The following is a 19,903-nucleotide window of genomic DNA, read 5'->3' as shown; positions in this document are numbered from 1 at the left end:
TCTTGGAATCAGACCTTGATAAGGGACTTCGGAAGATAGTCGCTTCCTTTTGCCTCCTTTATTCAAGGTGACTCACAGGTTAGCAGTTTGCATCAAGTCTTGTTATATAATCTGCAGGTGATGCTGACGGCGCAACCAGGTGAAATCTACGAGTCATTTCTGCATGCAAGGTGCATGTAAGTAAGCGATCTTGACTTCGTTTCAATCCACGGCCACTCATACCAGACTACAGTCCGCTTCATGGAGAACTTCGGTGCGCGACTGATTCTATATTCTCCTAGACTATCTTGACAGCATAGGCTAAATTCTTCAATTTTTGTGGGCAGCCTGTCTGGTGCACGTCTAAAATCTGATCAGATAATTGAATTGAGAGAAGGTCCAATAAAAGACCATTTTGGCTGCGAGTATTAGCTGATAGACGAAGGAATCATCCACTATAGGGGCTGGTGCAGTTGTCATGCGTGAGTACTCACTGACTGGGAGTGAGTCGTGACTCCCAAGCTGACTCGCATCTTTCCATTTCCCGGACGTCCTCGATAAATTTCACTCGATGTCGTTACTGCTAATTCCTGACTGCTATCAAGTACCTCAAACAGCGGCAGAACTAATGTTGGTATCGAGTGGCTGAAGTTGAACGTTGAACCATGAGTAGAATTTGTAGCAACAGTAGATACAACGGACTTTGAAAATGTACACTGCAACGCGGCAAATTGTTTCAACAGTGTTATCAAACCCCAGGACGATGCATCGATGATGGATGAGACGGGCATTATCGTTACTAAAGATTTCGTACAAGTTTTCCACCCGGCAAAGCAACCAGTTTTGCCAGTTCTGCCGGTTGCAACCGGCAAAACTGACCCCAATTACTTTTCCCCCACACTAATTGCGGCGTGTTCTGACGGGTCCACGGCATTAACAATCAACTGTCGTAACAGTATAAAAGCAAGTCATATTCCTACCGTCAACACCATCTCAGAGATAGCAGTTCATACCACCTCACACAAACAATGCATTTCTCCTTCCTTGCCGTTATTATTGCTTTGGCGGCATCGATCATGTCCGTCAGTGAAGCATGCAGTGACCTGCGCGGATCTTGTCGAAATGTCAGGGACTGCTGTCCAAACAAATCATTGTACTGCAATGGCGTGAATTGCCAGAAGATGAACCCACCCAGGCCGGTGAGTCAAGTGTTTACTGTCACATGAGTGCCGTCGTTGATCGAACAATGTGTAGCTCAGTGCTGAGTGAGAAATGGGTAGAGTCGATATCGAGTCGGAGAAGATATGTCAAATGATGAAGTGTTTGCGAACTTTGTACTTTTTGGTGTTAGCAGAGCCCCACGAGTCGGTCATAAATCAAATCCATGTCGGCTAGAAATCATGCGTTTTGCATGGTTGATTAGTCGCTTGATTGATAAGGTATGCAGTCGTGCGTATCGTTTTTGTCTGGCTTGTCCTGTCCAGTGAATGAAGTATAACCTACAGTTACATTGTCACCATTATTGTGAATCGTGAGTTCATACTGGCCCGATATCAGTCTTGTTGATGCATCAGCATACTGTCACTGGAAAATTTATCATACGAGTTTGTCGCACCGTTGGGGTCTAAATGCTGACGCGAATGTGGAGATTCTAGAATATCAACCATCGACTTTTGAGTCTGCTTTCCATGGCGCTGGAACATCGACGAGATCGATATCCGTTCATGTATGATCTCACGTCCCATAATTGTGGGTTATATTCCATTCATGTCTACTTGAACTCGATATTGGCTCTGCCCATTTCTTGATCAGTGGCATCTTATGTATCGTTCGATCAATGCAAAATTAGACACTCAACTTACTAGGTTAAACAGAACCCCCGACTGACAGACATTTGGCACACGGGCATGCCTTGCGTGTGATCCTGGATTAGGCAGAACCTGTCCCCTGCTTAATCGCTGAGTTGGTGGTATTTTGACTCATTTACTTGCAAAACTCGACAAGGATAGGCACGCACCTAGGTCCTGCTGTCGGGGTGTTTGTGACACGCAGCCTTTCTTTTCCATGCAGCACGTCGAGCTTGAGAGCTCCCCTCAGCCATGAGGGCGGTTTTCAAGAATGCTGATGGTTCGATTAGTCTGTGCGACGAGAGTTTAGGCAGAACCTGTGTATAACAGATGCCACGCGTATGCCCGTGTAGAAGTACTGATCTGATAATTGAATTGAGAGAAGGTACAATAAAAGGCCATTTTGGTTGCGAGTATTAGCTGGATGAAGGAATCATCCACTGCGGATCAAAACAGGTCGTTTGTGTCAGCCACCGCATCATTCCGTTTTACATCATACTATCACCTGATTCGGAATGCACAATCGATGGATAATGCACAATGCACTCCAGAGCTCACCACTCTACATATATTTCATTCGGAACAGCTGGTGGACAATTATTAGCATACATTCAATAATACTACCAATTCAAAATTTTAAAATCAGTGCTGTGAAGCCTTCCCGAGATGAAACATTGTGCGAGTGTGCCCAAAATGAGTGATTTTTGAACACTAAATCCAAGATCCACCCAGATCCCATTAACCTATCAACACAGAAAGTTCAAAATATGTGAAATGCACCATCCTGAATCTACTCCAGGTGTTTCTATGTCAATAGGACACCACCACAGCATGCTATTCGCGATTCATGAGCAAAGCGTGACGGTCAGGCTAGATTGGGAAATCACACTCTCGGCTTGGTTGAGTCTCCGCTTTCTTTGCATTCGGCAGAATCGGCACATACCAGCATCTGTTCCTTTGAAGACACCAGAGGACATTGTTACATTACAAGGACAGTCGACCAATGCCAAGGACAGCTCGAGTTTTTCGCAACCGCCCTTCACCACATTCACAACCTCCTCTCACACGCGAGGATCGTGAAAAACGTATCAAGGATGCAATCGATACATGGCGTGGGGGTGAAACTAAAAGCCTCCTACAAGCAGCCAAGATGCATGGTGTCGAGCACATATATTCCACAGTGCGTAGGAGATGTGAAGGGTTGACTCTGCCACGAGGCGAGGCGCATGCAAAACAACGGCACCTTACACCAGCCCAAGAGGAGGTTCTCATTGATTGGATGAAGTTCTTGGGTGCAACTGGACGTCCTATTTCAAAGGAGACTGTGCGCCCCTATGTCTATGACATGTGTGGGAAGTACCCTTCCGAGTTCTGGATTCGGAGATTCATAAAACGACATCCGGAAGTCAAGTTACGGCGACCCTCTGGTCTTGATCCAAAGCGCGCACAAATGTTCAACTATACTGTTGTGAAGGAGCACTTTGAAAAGCTAGATGCAGTGCTCAAAGAACATGGGATACCTTGGGAAAACGTTTATAACATGGATGAGAAGGGGATTCAGTTAGGAGGCGGAAGAAAATCTAATGGGCGGAAATTCTTCTTCTCGCGGTCAGATCGTCAGCGATATCAGATCAAAGGAGGTAATCTGGAGCTCGTCACTGTCATAGAATGTGTCTGTGCAGATGGGACTAGCCTGGTACCAGGTTTCATATTTGCAGGCGGCACTATTGACCGCGAGGCTACAGAAATTGATCCGAAAATTAGGTGTGTATCATATCCTCCACTGTAGAATGACACTCACAAAGGTTGTAATAAAGTCTAGCAACATCGGAGAATGGCTGGACAAACGACTTCCTTTGCAGCGAGTGGTTCAAGACGTCATTTATCCCACAAGTGTCTGCAAAGAATATTTCAGGAAAACCTTGCCTTTTGATCTATGATGGTCATGGCTCACATATCACGAGCGATGTGGTAGAAACGGCAGCTGCAAACAATATTCACTTGTTCTGTTTACCGCCACATACAATGCATAGGTTACAGCCACTTGATGTCGGTGTCTTTGGACCAGTGCAAAAGGCATGGACGAAAAGATGTGAACAGTACTCGTTGAGGACGGGAGAGGGTATGCGGCGGTGTGATGTGGTGAAGGAGTATATGGAGGCTCGCAAAGAATCATTCACAGAAAACACAATCCTTCAGGCGTGGCGGAAGTCAGGAATAAGACCATTGGATCCGGGAATATTCAATGATGATGACTACGCACCCAGTAACTCGACATCGACCTCGGATCAACTGCCACCTTCATTCCCTGCCCAACTGCCATCAGATTGGGATATCCCTTCATCTGAAGATCCTGACTTTGACCCGTCAGCTCAACAGTCCACTTCCCGCAGTGATGTCGTACCTGATTCGGACTTTGATTCCGAGTCGTCAACTTCAGAATCCGCTGATCCAGAACTCAATCCCAACATCAACAGCGACTCTGACAGTGGCGAGATGGATATTGATGAATGGCGGTTGTGCATTGCAGAGCAGGAAAGTGAGTAAACCAGTAAATCAGCACTATCTTAGTACTTAACTGCGCAAATGACATCTAGGCTTCAATTCACAAGAAAGAAATTTTCGGCCACCTACACCTTCAGATACCAATGGAAGCGGCAGTCTCCATTTACTGCGTCAGCGAACTGGACCAGTCACAAGATCGCTCTCAGGCTCACTCTCAGGCTCACGGCCTGCGACCCCATTCAGCAGCATCTCCTTCTCAAATCGCTCCTGGTCCAGTGGTACCTCAACACGAGTTAAACACTATGAAGAGGAAATCGAGCGTCTGCGTGCAGAAAATGAGAGGATGAAGGCGGAAAGTGAGGAGATGAAATGGCAACGTGATAACGCTGTTGGTCATGCGGTAATGTTGAGACGTGACTACAACACTTTGAAGCAGCGACTGAATGCTAAGGAGGATAGGCAACATAGACAGGGAAGAGGTCTGCAGATGCATGAGCTGATGACTAGCGAGCAGGCGCGTCAAAAAATAGCAGAGGAAGATGCAAGACGAGCAGAGAAGAAGCAGAAAGCAGATGCTGCGAAGAAACGCCGGGAGGACAAAGAGGCAGCACGACGAGTACAGCGCAATGCGATGGACGGCACAGTAACGGCGCTCCCTTCTCGAGTCAAGCGGCACAGGAAATGAACGGTCCTTTACCCTTCCCCTCATTTAATCCACCACCTGCATACCCACTCCATTATCCAGGTCGCGAGACACGATTTATGCAGCCAGTGCCAGCCCCAGAAGGGGCTCGTCCTCTTCGAACTTCACAAGACCTCCCACCACAGCTACATGCTGGGCCGTCCACTGGCAGATACATGCCTTACCCCCTGCATGGCCTTCCTGCACCATTAAATAGAGTTTCAGCAAATAATGATCACTCAGCACATCCTAGTGTTTATTACTAGATATTATTCCCTCAATGAAATTTGATTTGGAGCTCGTTATTGAAGCTTGAAGTTATGAACGGTGCGGAACACTGGACTTTCATTCGCTTTGCACGCTGTCGGACTGTGAATATCATTGTGTATTGGCCGAGGTGCCGCGCGTGACATAGTGTGACGAAATTGTGCATTTCTATTGTGTTTTCGACACCTCAACTTCCAGTGCTGCCGCTGCAACAAGCTCGCAACAAAATTAAAAAATTCTTGTTGGGCCTAATGCACAGAGACCTAAAGTATACACTACAGTAGATCCGATACGAATATGTGTTGTTGTTGTGTTGCTATTCAGCAATAAGTGTAAATTGTGCATTTCCCGTCGAATGATAGTATTCATATTATATATTGTCTGTATGTGTTCATATGTTTGTTCTCAGCCAATTGCTGAGGCTCGCTCGTTTTAGCCCATTAACTCAGTAGTCAGCTACTTATGGCTCGGACTAAGCAAGTACCACCTAGCAAATTCGATGTTGGGAAGGCTCAAGCTCACGTGTCAATCATTGCTCCTGGACAACCCAAGATTGAAATACCCGGTGGTCCAGCGCAGACAGTACCCTCTTATGTCAATGTGTCTTCTCCACTTGAGGTGAAAAATATTGTACGTTGTCTAACATAACCTCGATGTATTCTAACAAACGCTTCTACGTGGCCCAGTTCTGTATCCTCTGCCGAGACCTTCGAGGAAACCTTAACATGTTCACTTGTGACGAGTGCCCACGTGTCATCTGCACTCGTTGCGTTGACGTCCCTCCAAATTACATAGGAGAATTGAAAGAAACGGACGTTAAATTTCGCTGCATCCTTTGTCACACAGCGTTGATGAAGAAATTGGACAAGCCAACACCGTATTATGCGAGTAAAAGTTCCTACATCATATACCCACTCTTATACTCAATAAACACTTCAGGGATTTTTGAGGGGCGGAAAGCCTGTTCTCCCATTCTTTCTGCCTATCTGCACGCAGTTAGAAACATCTAGGCGCTCCGAGATATCTGCGTCCCACATTCTCATCATTCACTTCACACTGGTTGACCACGCGACTGTTTGGAGTCCGGCTGACATGATGTATCAATTTTTGGTGCCATATTTTCCGCATGGTGGTCTCTGTAAGCTCGATGTGGTCTTTGATCTAGGCAGTCCAGAGAAAATCAAAGGTTACTATGAACAATGCAAGCTTGCCAACGACATTCTCAGTCAGGATCATCACAAGTTTGTATGTGTGATTACGACCCGCACTGACGACGATGGAGACCCGTTCATCGGCCATACAATGCAAGATGAAAGTGGCTACTACAGTTCTGTTTCTGTTCCTGAGGTAAGCTTCCTCTCGTTCGCCCCATCATATGCTCAATATTTCCCCTAGTTCTTGGATGTTCTCTTCAAACCGTGGCAGGACGTAATCACTCGGGCTAAAGACACAACACTGATCTTCATGGGCTGCTGAGCCATCATCAACAATACTGCATCGTTTCGCAATCTGTGCTCATCTATCCTCGATTCCAAACTTTCATCTACAATTGCGTTCACAGCTCCACACTTCCGACCATCATTGACATCTCATCTGACACTCGCTTTTGCTGAAAATGTTCTTGTCGAAGGGTTTTCCCCCCGTGAAGCACTCCCCGAAATTATCGGCCCATCAGACCGACTAGGAATGCATACGGACATCATTCTTATGACAAGATCTGAGTCCAACGGTGCAGCAACGCTGGAATGCACCAGATATGCATGGTCCCATGGTCAAACTCGACCATGGGGTTCTTCCCTTCCACTCCAATGCCCCCAGTGCGGCTGCATAAACGGGTGGAAGCTCACTCGTGACTCGGAGAAGTATATTTCTGTGTGTTCTTACAAGGATTGCGGTCGCAGCCACGGCAAGGCAAGGCTTCCTCCCCAGAAGTATACCTATGAGTTCCCAAAGGGTGCCAAGCGGCTCAACCCAGGGAAAACGCATAATGCTGGATGGTTGGAGATACCTCTAGACTTTTCCGAACTTAACAAGACGACCGGATTTTCAGACGCTGAGTAATAACATAATTCCATTTGAAGTCAATGATTTTCTGCATACCTTGTGTTACCGTATCTCTGATGTCATAATCGCTCTTATGAATAGTATCTAAATTCGAGACACCCGCTGCGGAGATCTTGTCTCGTGGGTTACATGTGATCCTTGCACCTGCAGGAGAGCAATTCTGGAGACTTCAGCAAATTGTGTCGATATCTTCTTTTGCCGAGCTGTCACTTGCTGAAGACATTTCATTTAGGACAGCACACACTCATCTTCGAGCGAAGGTTGCAGAATCCTATACGCCCATCCAGATGTGACACCACCCATGATGTCATCCTGAGGGTATAGATTTGATAACACCAAGCAGCTGCGAATTGGTGTACGGCACTTTGTAACTTATTCTGCTCCAACCACCTATAACACATCCAACACAAGGTACGCCATCCCATCTTGGCTTCGTCATTCGACTTGACCATCGTGTATATAAGTCAGGCTGGTCATGAACCTATTCATCAATCATTTTGGATGGGTTTCTGCAGGGCATGAATTTCAAGCTGTTTGAAGATGAAGAGGCCACCGGGAGTACCTAAATCGGCTTTTTCGAATTGATCTTCTATGTAAAGCGTTCAAGATCACTGATTGAGATGCATCAGCTGTACATATTTTTTGAATAGAATAAGGACTCGTCGAGGAAATGCCGATGTTAATGCTTACAGTTCAAGTGTCTATACTAGTCTCCCGTAGTCAGACCTTCGAAAAACAGTCGCTTCATTATGTATTCAAGGTGACTCAAAGGTTAGGCATCAGGTGGAATCTACGAGCCATTTCTGCATGCAAGGTGCATCGTAAGTAAGTGATCTTGACTTCTTTTCACTCCACGGTTACTCATACCAGACTACAGTGCGCTTCATGGAGAATTTCGATGCGCGACTGATTCCATATTCTCCTAGACCATCTTGACAGCATAGGCTAGATTCTTCAATTTTTGTGAACAGCCTGCCTGGTGCACGTCTAAAATCTGATCAGACAATATTTAACAAGCAAAAGCCACAACATCTCGTATCCTTCCAGATTGTGTCAAAGCACGATTATCATACTTACGGCGCTGTTGTTATACCAGCCGTTATACCAGAGTGTACCACCGCTGTTGTTTTTAAAGAAGACCGCGTGGGGGTCTGCGATGGAGATGGGTGCTTCATGAGCAAAAAAAGCAACTGATTCGAAGAAACTGAGTGAACGATGGCGGATGATTTGGTGATATCGAGGAACGAAGGGTCTTTCACGTATGACACAGGAACTAGTGTGACGGTCAGAATCGCACCCGTTGTTGATGCTGTCATTTTTCATCAAGATGTATTTGTCCTATTGCCAGTTTTCAGATACAGTTGGTGGTAGGACTCTACTGTCGACTAGAACGTCACAAGTGACAGAGGGTCCACGGCAAGTGGGGCTCAGAAGCCACTCCTTGCCGCATGCAGAATTTTGATTGTTCAACAGAACACGATCGCAAGTGTTTGTCGGCGTTTCACGAATAGCTGAGCAAGACAGTCATCCGAGTTAGGAGAGCTGTCTGCCGTATGACTGTCAGTCGTGTAGATAAGGATGAAGAAAACGCAGAACAAGCGTACTCGAAAAAATCCTTGACACCAACTTGGGAACCCTAGAGATAGCGGACCACGAAAAAAAAACCTCCGGCTCACATGACTTCGAAGTGACGAAACATGATACACATAAAAGCGTTCTCTTCTCTGGACCAATTTGGAGGCGGAAGAATCTGGAAAACCTTGCCTTTAAGATCGCGGCTTCAGCCACAACTGATTTCGAGTCTCTGAGGATAATCGATTTGCAGAATAACGTTTCATACTTCCTAATTCCTCACGCATCAACCGATGAGAGCAAGACCATCTTTTACTCAGACTGGTCGTCGCGCATCGTTGTCTTCATGCGAGCAAAGAACAACTGATATTCGCCGTCATAACATTCAAACTCAAGACGAACCAATCAAAACATACCCTGAGCACAAGTTCGATGTCAAGGGATGTCCTGCAAGTGCTGGATGTTTCTGTGACACCTGTATAAATATGAAGGAATCTTTCAACGAGTGCGAACTCGTTAGAATATTTAATGTTCCCAGAGCTATGATAGGTTGTTCAAATTCAGGACTCAGCCCTTCGACTCGACTCTGAACCGCTCACCTCACAAAGATACCAAGCTATACTATATGAGGACAAGCAAATGCATGAGGGTCATCCTTGACCAATAGTACTAGAGATCCAAGTTAAGTGAGTCTTCGACATACGAAATTGAAACGTTCGAAAATCGAGATCTCGGTACTGTCCGGACGGACTTTCAACTCCCGGAGATTCCTGGCAGGTGCATTACGTCCCTAGCTTGGAAACTACAGTGCAGGCGGCAATCCAGTACTATTACGAATCAGCCCTGCAGGGATTTCCTCCAACACGAAAAAAAAACATTACTGCACACTTACTTCTGCGCCCCGAGTGCTCGGTGTTGCGATGTTTATCATATCGGCAAGGATGCGAACGTCATTGATAGCTTTTCAGGATCCTGTCTTACGCGAACTGATCGACAACGACTGACAGTGTTGTGCACGAAATGACACTCGGAGCTCACTTTTTAATGTCTGGTTCCGAATACACAGAAGGAGATAGAGTTTGGTAAGAGGATCCGTGGACTCGGACTGCCACCGCCAGATTGTTTAGTCGAACGTGATCAGGTTCACCTGCGCTCTCGTGCGTACTTTGTCTGTTGACCTCCGAACTATGTCGCTAATATGAATACACCTGATAATATAGAAGGAACGGCATCCATAATTTCTTAATAGATATTATCGCGTTCGCACTCACCTGCATACGTTGGCGAGATCCTGTCCATCCTTCACTCTAAACAAGCCCGAAGGTCTGCATATATGAGCATATTACTTTCCATTACACAAGTTACGAAGTCAGCGCTGTGACTTTTCCCTTATCCCCGGGCCTGGTAGTTTTGTTCTTCCCGATGCGAGCAGGGAGGCAGCTGATACCTTGATGGCCTTTAGAGTTCACACTGCCATATAGACCATTCCATAATGATCTACCAACTCGCAAGTGGACATCTAATTGCCTTGATCTCTGCTATGCTCATGGCTGCATCGAAACAGATAATTTTTCGCCGACGCGATGAACCTGGCGGTCTTTTTCTTCCGGTTGCTCGAGACCCTGCCCACTAGATAGCGATGAATGATATTCTCATTTAGCTCATCACGATATCGTTCTCCATGTTCCGCGCCACCACCCAATTTTCATCATTCGCAGAAGCCAAGATAACTGCGATCAATCTGGAGGTGGTGTCCTATTTCTGCTGACGTCGCGACCATCGATCCCGGCGCATTCACTAAGAATTTCGCTTCCGACAACTGCCTCTGAGGAGTTTTTTGATAGAACGATGTTGTCGGTGGGTAACTGACCAAGTCAGATCCCACCAGTAACGTGTTGATAGAACGGAGGTTGAAACCCGCAGAGTAAGCTTCTTAGGGAATGATAATCATCACGAACCTTCATCTCTCAAGATGGATATGTTGTATATGAAACCTGAGTCGTATTCAATGTGATCCATCACATTGTCATGCTTTGGTGTCAGTCTCGACTTGATACTCGTTTTAAACAAACAATGGAGGGAGTCTGGGACATAGTACGAGTAGTAGTTGCTATTGTATGTAAGAAGTGAGACAATGTCATAATGTGACGATCTGGTATCGGATGTGTAGCTCCATGGCGCTTTCCGACACGGCTTAAGTCTCTTGTTCTTTGCCTCATCGCCGAAACTGACAGGGACCACTCTTGGCGGCACAACCCGATACCTTCTCCACGGCCCTCGAGTTTACCACTAGGCAATAAATTATGGTTTGTTCATTCCGATACGACCGGATGGAAGAATATCTCAGCCCCGAGGCATAAGTACTCCGTGACGACGACATGGAACGAACCCATCTGGTCATGGTGGAAACCTGTGCGTTAGTGCCTATGCGCAAGGCGGTTGTGAAGATAGTCTCATTGTCTCGGGTCAAATATCGGCAACAACAGCCCGGATCAAGCCTCATGGAAATTCAGACTCAAAGAGTTTCACAAGGTTTACTGCCCTTGTCTTCCGAGTCCACACTTCGCCGCGAGTTACACTAGTCTCTTCACGCGACATTCGTCCGAATTTTCACTGCCCGATCAACTCACCTATATCATGTCTCAACGGCACATATAATCGAGGTCGAATCTCATGTCCCACTGTCGTATGATAAATAAGCCTGGTAACGAGTGCGACATCCTTCTGTTCTTCTTGGCCGTGTCTTCTTCTATCGCCATTTCTGGTGACGACCAGCGACGACCGCCGCATAATATGCAGTTTATTAGGAACTTGACGCAAGGTTTTCCGACCATTACTGGCATACGATGGTTCAACCTTTCTGTCCTTGTTATCACACCGGCCCTTTCCCTGTACGGCTTGCTGTATGTTCCCATCCTTCAGAAGACTGTCGTTTGCAGTATTCTCTATTACATTTATTCCATGCTCGGTAGGTACTCAGCAATAGTCATTTCCTCTGATCACTGAATTCGCTTCGCCAGGCATTACTGCTGGTGAGTAGTGGACATACCTGCGACCAGATAGTATTAGAACGCGTTTCTCCAGGGTACCACCGGCTTTGGTCGCACAGATCGTATAATGCCTCGTTCCCTTTGCAGGTATTCCTGATCCTTGCGGGTGCGAGTGCAGTACAAGGCTCGTGTTATTGGTGGGCACGCCGACATCGTTCTCACCACAGACATACCGACACGGACTTTGACCCTTACAACTCGGAGCGTGGACTTCTCTGGACGCACATTGGATGGATCGTTTTCGAGTCAGATTTGAAAACGGGGCCAGCTGATATTTCTGACTTGCGTAAGGATGCTCTCGTACAATGGCAGCACCGATGGTACTTTGTCATCCTGACTATTTTCGGCTATTTGCTTCCAATGGTCATTCCTGGCTTAGTGTGGGGAGACTGGAAAGGCGGATTCTTTTTCGTTGGTGCCCTTCGCATGACCGCATGCCATCATGTAAGCCTCATCTTATTCATTAAAGGCAAAGCTTGACCTTCGTCTTAGAGCACTTTTTGCATCAACTCTATTGCTCACTATCTCGGCAGCACCCCGTACGATGACAAACACTCGCCGCGCGACCACCTTATATCCGCTGTCCTTACGATGGGGGAAGGGTACCATAATTTCCACCACCAATTTCCCATGGACTACAGGTAGTAGTTGAAGTCCATCGCATCGTTCTCAGTTTTATTTACGAGTCTGGCTTATCTACTAGGAATGCATTCCGATGGTACCAGTATGACCCTACCAAGTGGTTCATCGCTATGTGTCATCACCTTGGGCTCGCCTCTCATCTCCGTGTTTTCCCTAGCAACGAAATTGAAAAGGGTGCACTCACGATGAAGCTCAAAGCTCTCAAGGACGTTCAGGACTCGATTGAATGGCCTGTGCCTCCGCAGGAATTGCCCATCGTGACGTGGGAGACATGTGAGCAAACGCTATCCTGCACATAATTTTTTCCTTAAAAACTACGAAATTTTTGTCGATAGTCCAGGAAGAATCACAGACTCGGACTCTTCTCCTCATCTCAGGTTTTATTCATGACGCATCTTTTTTCCTCGATAACCATCCGGGAGGACCCGCTCTGCTCACACGAAACTCTGGGAAAGACATGACTGCCTCCTTTTTCGGTGGCATCTATGCCCACTCTCACGCAGCGCATAACGTGCGTATCGTGCTTCTGTTCGCTTATCCAGTGATGCTAATGATTGACTCTGATCCTCATCGGCCACTATGAATACATACTCTATTACATAGCTCCTTGCAATGATGCGCGTGGGCATCCTTGCGGGCGGTGTTGAAGTGCCAGCGGAGCATGCCATCCCACCTAGTCAGCATCTTATGATCTGTCCTAATGCCTCTCATTGAAGACGCCGCATGACCAACGTGTGTCCGGTTCGTTAGACAACCCAACTGTGTATATTAATGATCCTTCAAGATCCCAAAAACATACGACTCACTGATACGACTAGTATCTATAGCGTAAATATCCAAATTTGTCGATGTAGCTTCTAATGACAGTCTTCGACCCATTAGATCACCCTATATATATTCTTTTAGACTTCGTTACTGTACTTCCCTTGCCTTCCTTCTATTCTGTACATATATAGGCCTGGCGACCCATACACTCGCCCTCAGGATGTAATTTATGTGTGTTGCATTTCGCTATAAGTAACTTGACAACTTAGCCTGTGGTTCGAATTGCCAAGTAACCATTCAAAATCACAGGAGGGTATCGACTACTGGTTCGATGTTGAAGCAGGTATGTTGAATGACCGATTGAAGTTGCAAACCATCAACATTTATGTAATAGCACAGACGCCGAGGCATTGGGATGAAATTGGTGTCACTCAGTGACCATTATATCACTACAACGGTGTAAGTGGTGCTCGTGGTTGCTGCCTCTGCGAAATAGCTAGACTGGTTTTAGCGTTGACCGTATTCAAACTTTTATTGCAGAGCTAAGCAACTGCAGATCGGTCGAAGCGATTCACAAAGATTAATCGAGGTAATTGCATACGCACGCAGAAACGTGTCTCATCGACACTCAAAGTAAAATCCTTGTATCCACACAACTAAAGTCGTAATAACTGACCTTCAAGTTGAAGGAGGTCATTTGCCACTGATTGGGTAATGAATGCCCCAGACACCTCGTGCCAATTATCGGTTTAAAATCTGCGGAAACTGGTCGGATGTGGCGGCTTTCAACTTGGTTTAAACTTCATCGACCTTCGTACCACCACACGTCAATCGCTCGAAACCTTTCAAGTTCCTGCTTTCTGAAACATGTCGGAGCCGACAGCAGTACAGCTCAAGGACGAGGGCAATGAGTTATTTAGACAACAGGACTATATCGGGGCACTCGCAAAATACACCCAGGCTATTGCTCTGGACGACAAGAACGCTGTTCTACATGCGAATCGTGCTGCTTGCTATCATGGGTTGAATAGGCGAGGCCACAGTTGTAGTGCTGTGGTAAAAATAACTGACCCCTCTTTAAATAGATATCTAGACGCTGTCGATGATGCAAACATGGTACTGATGCCAGTGTCGTGTACATGGAGAAGATATTAATGCATCTTCAGGCTACAGAGATTGATCCAGGTTATGCCAAAGGGTGGTCGCGACTGGCAGCATCTCGAGACGTAAGTCCTTGCGCGCTCCCTCTTCGCTTGATCTGACATCGTGCATAGGCCCTCTCGGACTGGGAGCGAAGTGCTAAAGCGTGGCAAAAGGCACTAGACACACTCCCCAAAACTAACCTCACTCCTGCAGAGAAACGGCAGAAAGATCAGTATAAAGCCGGTCTGGATGCAGCTCAAACCCGTGGCAAGACCATAAAGGACCCATGTCTCGCTCGTATGAATGCCGCTGATGGAAAGTTTCCTTGGCAAATCGCGACGGAGATGCTTCCTGAACTTCGGCAAGCGGGTCCCGAAAAACTTTCTAGTAGTGTGAATTTCATTTGTAATCTTGCATACCATCGCTAAACAGCTGGTACCTTTCATGTAGGCTTGGGTGATCTCACATGCATACGAGGTACGTTCAGTGCCTTTCTATGTAATAAGGTCCTATTGACATTCACTAGGAGTTCACGAAAGGGGTGGGATTTATGAATGAATTGAAAACAATTCCTCATCCTCAAGCTCCAGGAGGACTTGCCTATAGCGGAAGTCTGATGGTGAGTTTAAGCCGTTCTATTCGGCTTGCAATTTCATGGTGCCTAACATGCATAGGGCTTGACGTATTTGACCAATGGTTTGATGCGTGACGAGCGCGCGTTCCATATCAGTGACCCCGACTGGATTACCAAGTACAATAACCAAGGCAATTCATTTTAGTATCACGCGAGGAATCACACTGACCGAGGTTTAGTTAAATTCGAAGCTACGGCTCGCCAAGCCTGGCACTCCGACGGAGTCGAAACTATCAAGGAACGGGCACAGAAACGCCTGAAGGAAAAGGGTTGGAGTGATGTACGCCCCGCTTTGTCAGTGACAGTTCGGTGCGTTGTATGAGCTTCGTGCTATAATATTTATTGATCTTCCGATGCAGTGCATGGATAATGAGAGGCATGTTGGAAGGCCGTATGAGAGACGCACCTGAGACTGGTGTTCAGTTTTTGAAACGAGCTATTGACTTGCTTGAATGGGGACGAAATGTTTGGAAGAATGTGCCCAAAGATGATCGTGGGGCGATTTTCCAGGATACGTTTTTGCGAGGCGTGCGTAGCTTGCACCTCAAGATGTTTATGGACGTACGTTGCAAGTCATGTTTCGTTGGGTGCTTGTTTAATCGCATGACAGGCTTACGGCACCGACCCTGGCTTGAACTCTAAATATCCCCTTGAACATCTGAAGGAAGAAGCTGAAGACCTCCTTAAAGAGGTTGAAATAGCATTTTGAACCCTAGTAAGGAGGAAATTGACCCCGGCATGGTATCCTCTTTTTACATCTATCCTGCCGCAGTCGCTCATACGTATGTCTTTGCCTGTTTTCCTGCGCTTCCGTTCCTTTCTCATCATGAGTTGCCTTGCTTTTCAGGATGATAGGATTCTATCATGCACAGACAGCTCAATTCAGCGATGATGCTTTCGCGTCGTGTCTTAGCTATGCGAATGGGGCAAAGGCGTATGCGCAGGCAGCCAAAACATACCCCGAGGATGACGAACATCATGCGTGTAAGTGACCAACAAAGGCTCGTGCGCGCGTTTCACAGGTGTTTTCCCAGTTTACTTGACCTGTGCTATGAATTGTATGCGAAGTGCGGGTGTCTCTATTCACGACTTCAATGCAGTCGCCGTTAGTATGCGGGCAGCCGTGCCCAAGATGATGAAGATATGGGCGATCTCTGCTCTGCAGCAAGGTGGGCGAGACGATAAAATACAAGCAAACTTGCGCATCGCAGATGATCTGATGAAGCTTGTGGATGAAGGAAAGTTAACAATGAAAGATCCTGTGCCTTTGTGATCATTAGGCTTGTACATACCTCACTTGTGTAATTATATGTTGCACCTTTTACGCGGGAGGACACGAGTAATAGATGCACAAGTTACACAACCGTGACATGAATTCGACGGGTTACTGTTTTTGGTAGTCATGTAACTTTTCCACAAGTTTCTCACTCAGGCTGGCAGTGAACACTAGTGGGTCCTATCTTCAACGACGAACGTTAACCAACGTGTTTACATTCCGCGAGGCCATGCATCAAATGGTCAGTTTCATAGCTCTTCTCTTCAGCCATAACCCAAATACACTGAATATTAATATTTCCAACAGAGCTGTCTCCCCGTAACCTATCCAACCTCCAGAGGCGGTCTCGTGCAGCCGAGGCCGAGGCCATTGATTCGCACAAGACGCTGTTCAAACAACGAAAGGTACATGGATTATCCTCAGTACTGGGGATACGCACGCCGTCGCGGGTCAATATACCACACAGGCGTCGTACTATAGCCCAATACCGCGAAGCGAAGTACGACGAGTACAGGCGAGGTGATCAATGACCAGGAAAAAAAACGCCAATGACAACGCTGCCGGTCGACGATACCTTTCTCCCTCTCAAGGCGAACACCCAACTATTTCACACTCAAGCGCGCATCACGTGCGCCAATGGTCATCCCGTCTCGCTGCGATTAGTCGTGTGGACCTCATCGCGTCCGCTGAGCGCATCTTCAAGTTCTTCAGGTATCTCTCTCCAGCTGGCACCGTAAATTCTCCGGAAAATCACGAAATCTATCTCCCTCCCGCCCTCTGTACAGAAGTCATTTCCCTTCAGTAGCACTCGAGAGCCGAAATCACAGCGACTTGAACATGTTGGCGCATATGTTTCATGTGCAGAAGGAGTACTACTTTAGAGCAATGAAGCAAGATGATTTCTCCGCGTCTTCTGAGGGGTAAATCGTTTAGAAATCTCACACCCGTATCTGCGTTAGTCCAACTCGTTGTCGGTCTCGTTGTGCTGTGGATCGGCCTTGCCGCCTGCCTCTCCTTGATTTCTTGATGTACAACCTAAATCAAAACAGATTTTCGTGCAAACTCGATTCCATCCTCGTTTTCCTCGGACGTCCAGAGTCGACACCGTTTCGTACGCTCGCTATCCGCGAGCCTTATGTGAAGAGATTATTATTGGAACGTGCCATCTGGGTTACGACTCTTGTCTCCACTTGCGTCGTAGTACTCACACTCCTTTTCTGGACTGTCTCCGGACATCGGCTATAGCGAGTGGGTCAAGCAAATAGTTTCTGCGTTTCTGTACTTCACGGGTGGACCCATGTTGGAAGGGTACTCGATGTATGATCCTCACGAACGAGATACATCCAGCTATATTCAAAATATTTGCTCGATACTGCGCTGGCTTCTTGGTCGTTCCCGAGCTCATGGTGCAGCTCAATGATCAATCAATTCGACTTTTCAACATGTTCGAGGATAATCATAAATGGCGTCATCATATCGTGATCTACGCGAGAGCCGTCACTGTGGGAATATATCGAGACTACAATCAAGGAGGGGAAGGCAGGTCCACGTTATCCTTCAAGCGGACCACTTTGGATTTAGGGATAAAAACACGATGCTCATCAACCCAATCCAAGACCTTGTCCAAGTTTCTGCATTGGTGAGGAACGTTGAAGTTAGGAAGAGGATTTTCGACACCCTTGACCCAGTCGTAAGTGAGCATTGTCACGTCGCCACGACACGTGATGATTTGCCTCAGCATTTCGATGCAGTGATCTGAGGTACAACATAATTAGCAGACGTGCTCCGGGCAGGAAACAGCATGCCTACCGAGATGAACGCGGAACTCTTTGGGGGATTGGGGGGATTCGTGAGCGCCATGACCCGCGGATTGATTGCCCCAGCTGGCTCTGCGAAGCATGTCCTACAGGGGAGTGAGTAAAAATCGACCAGCTTTCCTGTAGTACAACTGACTAAGCAATGAAGCTGGTGAATGACTTCTACAGTTGCCATGTAACCTCCGCCGTATTCCTCCGGATACCTGACCATGGCCGGAGAAGGTTTCTCCCCTGTTCTGAGCAGTTGCTCACGGGTCATACGGATTTGACGTGCTGGGAAATACAGTCAGTAGATGTGTACGATGTAGGTGAAGTGTGGGGTGCAACCATTCAAAGCTACCCTATCCCAAGTGGCATCGATTTCTGGAGATGGGCTGCCACGATATATAGAAGGGGTGCCCAGAGTTCCATTGAATCTTATGATGCCGATGGATTCGATCGCTTCGTTTGCTGGAGCTGTAACGAGTAAGCAAGGTCTTGTGCGTTGACGCTGTCTGACCACCTACAGTACAGAACTACATCGTCGATGGACGGTGCTCGTATCCATAGCACGAAGAACATCATCGTTATGGACATCAGCACACCGTGGCTTAGCCATGGCGACCAGCGAAAGAAACGATATTTTGGAAGAGGTCTTGTTTCTGTATTGTTATCAAGAAGACTCGCATCGTCACGATCGTCGACGGGAGAATACGATGCAAAATATTCCTTGTGCATAGCTGGCGTGCGCAAGATAAGGGACTTGAAGTTCGCAGCTGGCACTTGGAACTAAGCTGTACTCTAGTACTCGTGGTCAAGTTAAACCCAGGAATAAACCACTTAGGTCTGCGAGGAACGCCACCGGCCCGCCTGGGTATGCGTTGCGATACTTCACCAGTCCATTTTCCACACGGATAATGTTCGTGACAATGTGCTCGGTGAATGTCAGCAGTGTAATTATAGACTGTAAATTGCCAGAAGGACCAAGGTCTGGTTTTTCAGTTCCGACCCTGATCTTCACCGGTGACCCGGAATACGTCGATGGAACCACTTACACAGCTGGGGAACTGACATTTTACCACTTTTTGCTGCCAGTGAAATTACATTCGAAAGGCGCTTTGGAACGCTCTAGGCTAGGTCTGGAATGCTCTAGCCAGGTCCAGATCTATTTTTGATTGAAATCTTGCAAGAGGTAAAATGTTAAAAACCTCCGATGTGTTAATTATGCGTTATCAGACATCAGACTGGATCTTAGCGCTGTTCTTCTTAGCGCCACTACTACTAGTACAGCCATATGGGATTTCACTCCTCCTATCATCCGGCACCGGTGAACGTTTGAACCCTCGTTATGACATGACATACGTATGGGAACACTAGGTATTACACTCCAAGATATTTCTCGCATCCACCCTCAACCCCCAGAGTCATGGTCAAAGATTCCTCACAGTACTCTCCTGTTGATGCTGTCGACGATGATAACGAGGAGCAATCATTCAATGATGCAGAAAGGTTTCGTCCTAAGTTGCATGATATCATGCGCGTGTGGCCTGTGTTGAGTCATGGCGCGCTGATATGTACATCGATGCTCTTCTTCGCGCTGTGGATGGGTACGCCTTCGCCCCACCTGCGTGATGACATTGCTGTATACTGTGAGTGAACAATCCCCGGATAGTTGATACAT

The 19,903-nt window shown here is 46.9% G+C and overlaps 6 protein-coding genes across 6 annotated transcripts; 5 read left to right on the top strand and 1 right to left on the bottom strand.

The window, feature by feature from the left end:
* Nucleotides 1-625: 625 nt before the first annotated feature.
* On the top strand, nt 626-1,485 carry EDB93DRAFT_1184119 (uncharacterized protein). Its single transcript, XM_041450744.1, has 3 exons — nt 626-895; nt 960-1,111; nt 1,171-1,485. Exons 2-3 carry the CDS (start codon nt 1,008-1,010, stop codon nt 1,292-1,294), a joined length of 228 nt encoding a protein of 75 aa, XP_041301415.1. The 5' UTR covers nt 626-895; nt 960-1,007; the 3' UTR covers nt 1,295-1,485.
* A 4,202-nt stretch (nt 1,486-5,687) lies between these two features.
* EDB93DRAFT_152048 (uncharacterized protein) lies at nt 5,688-6,861 on the top strand. The gene is made up of 4 exons (XM_041455524.1): nt 5,688-5,910; nt 5,967-6,164; nt 6,220-6,627; nt 6,676-6,861. The coding sequence occupies exons 1-4, from the start codon at nt 5,743-5,745 to the stop codon at nt 6,754-6,756; spliced, it is 855 nt and encodes a 284-aa protein (XP_041301414.1). The 5' UTR covers nt 5,688-5,742; the 3' UTR covers nt 6,757-6,861.
* Nucleotides 6,862-11,589: 4,728 nt separating this feature from the next.
* Nucleotides 11,590-13,322, top strand: EDB93DRAFT_1256596 (uncharacterized protein; the record flags this gene model as incomplete). Its single annotated transcript, XM_041453971.1, has 7 exons — nt 11,590-11,884; nt 11,937-11,948; nt 12,001-12,410; nt 12,459-12,607; nt 12,670-12,881; nt 12,944-13,119; nt 13,212-13,322. 7 exons carry the CDS (start codon nt 11,590-11,592, stop codon nt 13,320-13,322), a joined length of 1,365 nt encoding a protein of 454 aa, XP_041301413.1.
* Nucleotides 13,323-13,809: 487 nt separating this feature from the next.
* On the top strand, nt 13,810-16,576 carry EDB93DRAFT_1184074 (uncharacterized protein). The gene is made up of 12 exons (XM_041450743.1): nt 13,810-14,395; nt 14,503-14,599; nt 14,648-14,908; nt 14,967-14,993; nt 15,043-15,135; nt 15,191-15,281; nt 15,330-15,459; nt 15,510-15,711; nt 15,761-15,841; nt 15,871-15,932; nt 15,998-16,134; nt 16,185-16,576. Exons 1-12 carry the CDS (start codon nt 14,241-14,243, stop codon nt 16,421-16,423), a joined length of 1,575 nt encoding a protein of 524 aa, XP_041301412.1. The 5' UTR covers nt 13,810-14,240; the 3' UTR covers nt 16,424-16,576.
* Nucleotides 16,577-17,364: 788 nt separating this feature from the next.
* On the top strand, nt 17,365-17,672 carry EDB93DRAFT_1184068 (uncharacterized protein; the record flags this gene model as incomplete). Its single annotated transcript, XM_041450742.1, has 1 exon — nt 17,365-17,672. Exon 1 carries the CDS (start codon nt 17,453-17,455, stop codon nt 17,669-17,671), a length of 219 nt encoding a protein of 72 aa, XP_041301411.1. The 5' UTR covers nt 17,365-17,452.
* EDB93DRAFT_1267429 (uncharacterized protein) lies at nt 17,489-18,852 on the bottom strand. The gene is made up of 5 exons (XM_041454267.1): nt 18,803-18,852; nt 18,571-18,719; nt 18,380-18,516; nt 18,236-18,329; nt 17,489-18,181 (listed from the first exon to the last, which is right to left on the bottom strand). Exons 1-5 carry the CDS (start codon nt 18,817-18,819, stop codon nt 17,952-17,954), a joined length of 627 nt encoding a protein of 208 aa, XP_041301410.1. The 5' UTR covers nt 18,820-18,852; the 3' UTR covers nt 17,489-17,951.
* Between the last annotated feature and the right edge of the window lie 1,051 nt (nt 18,853-19,903).

This window comes from Suillus bovinus, assembly GCF_016758785.1.
Source record: "Suillus bovinus strain UH-Sbo-P2 chromosome Unknown EDB93scaffold_129, whole genome shotgun sequence".
NCBI lineage: Eukaryota > Fungi > Basidiomycota > Agaricomycetes > Boletales > Suillaceae > Suillus > Suillus bovinus.
Note: the sequence above shows the minus strand (reverse complement) of the source record. Positions and strands in the feature narration are given on the sequence as shown.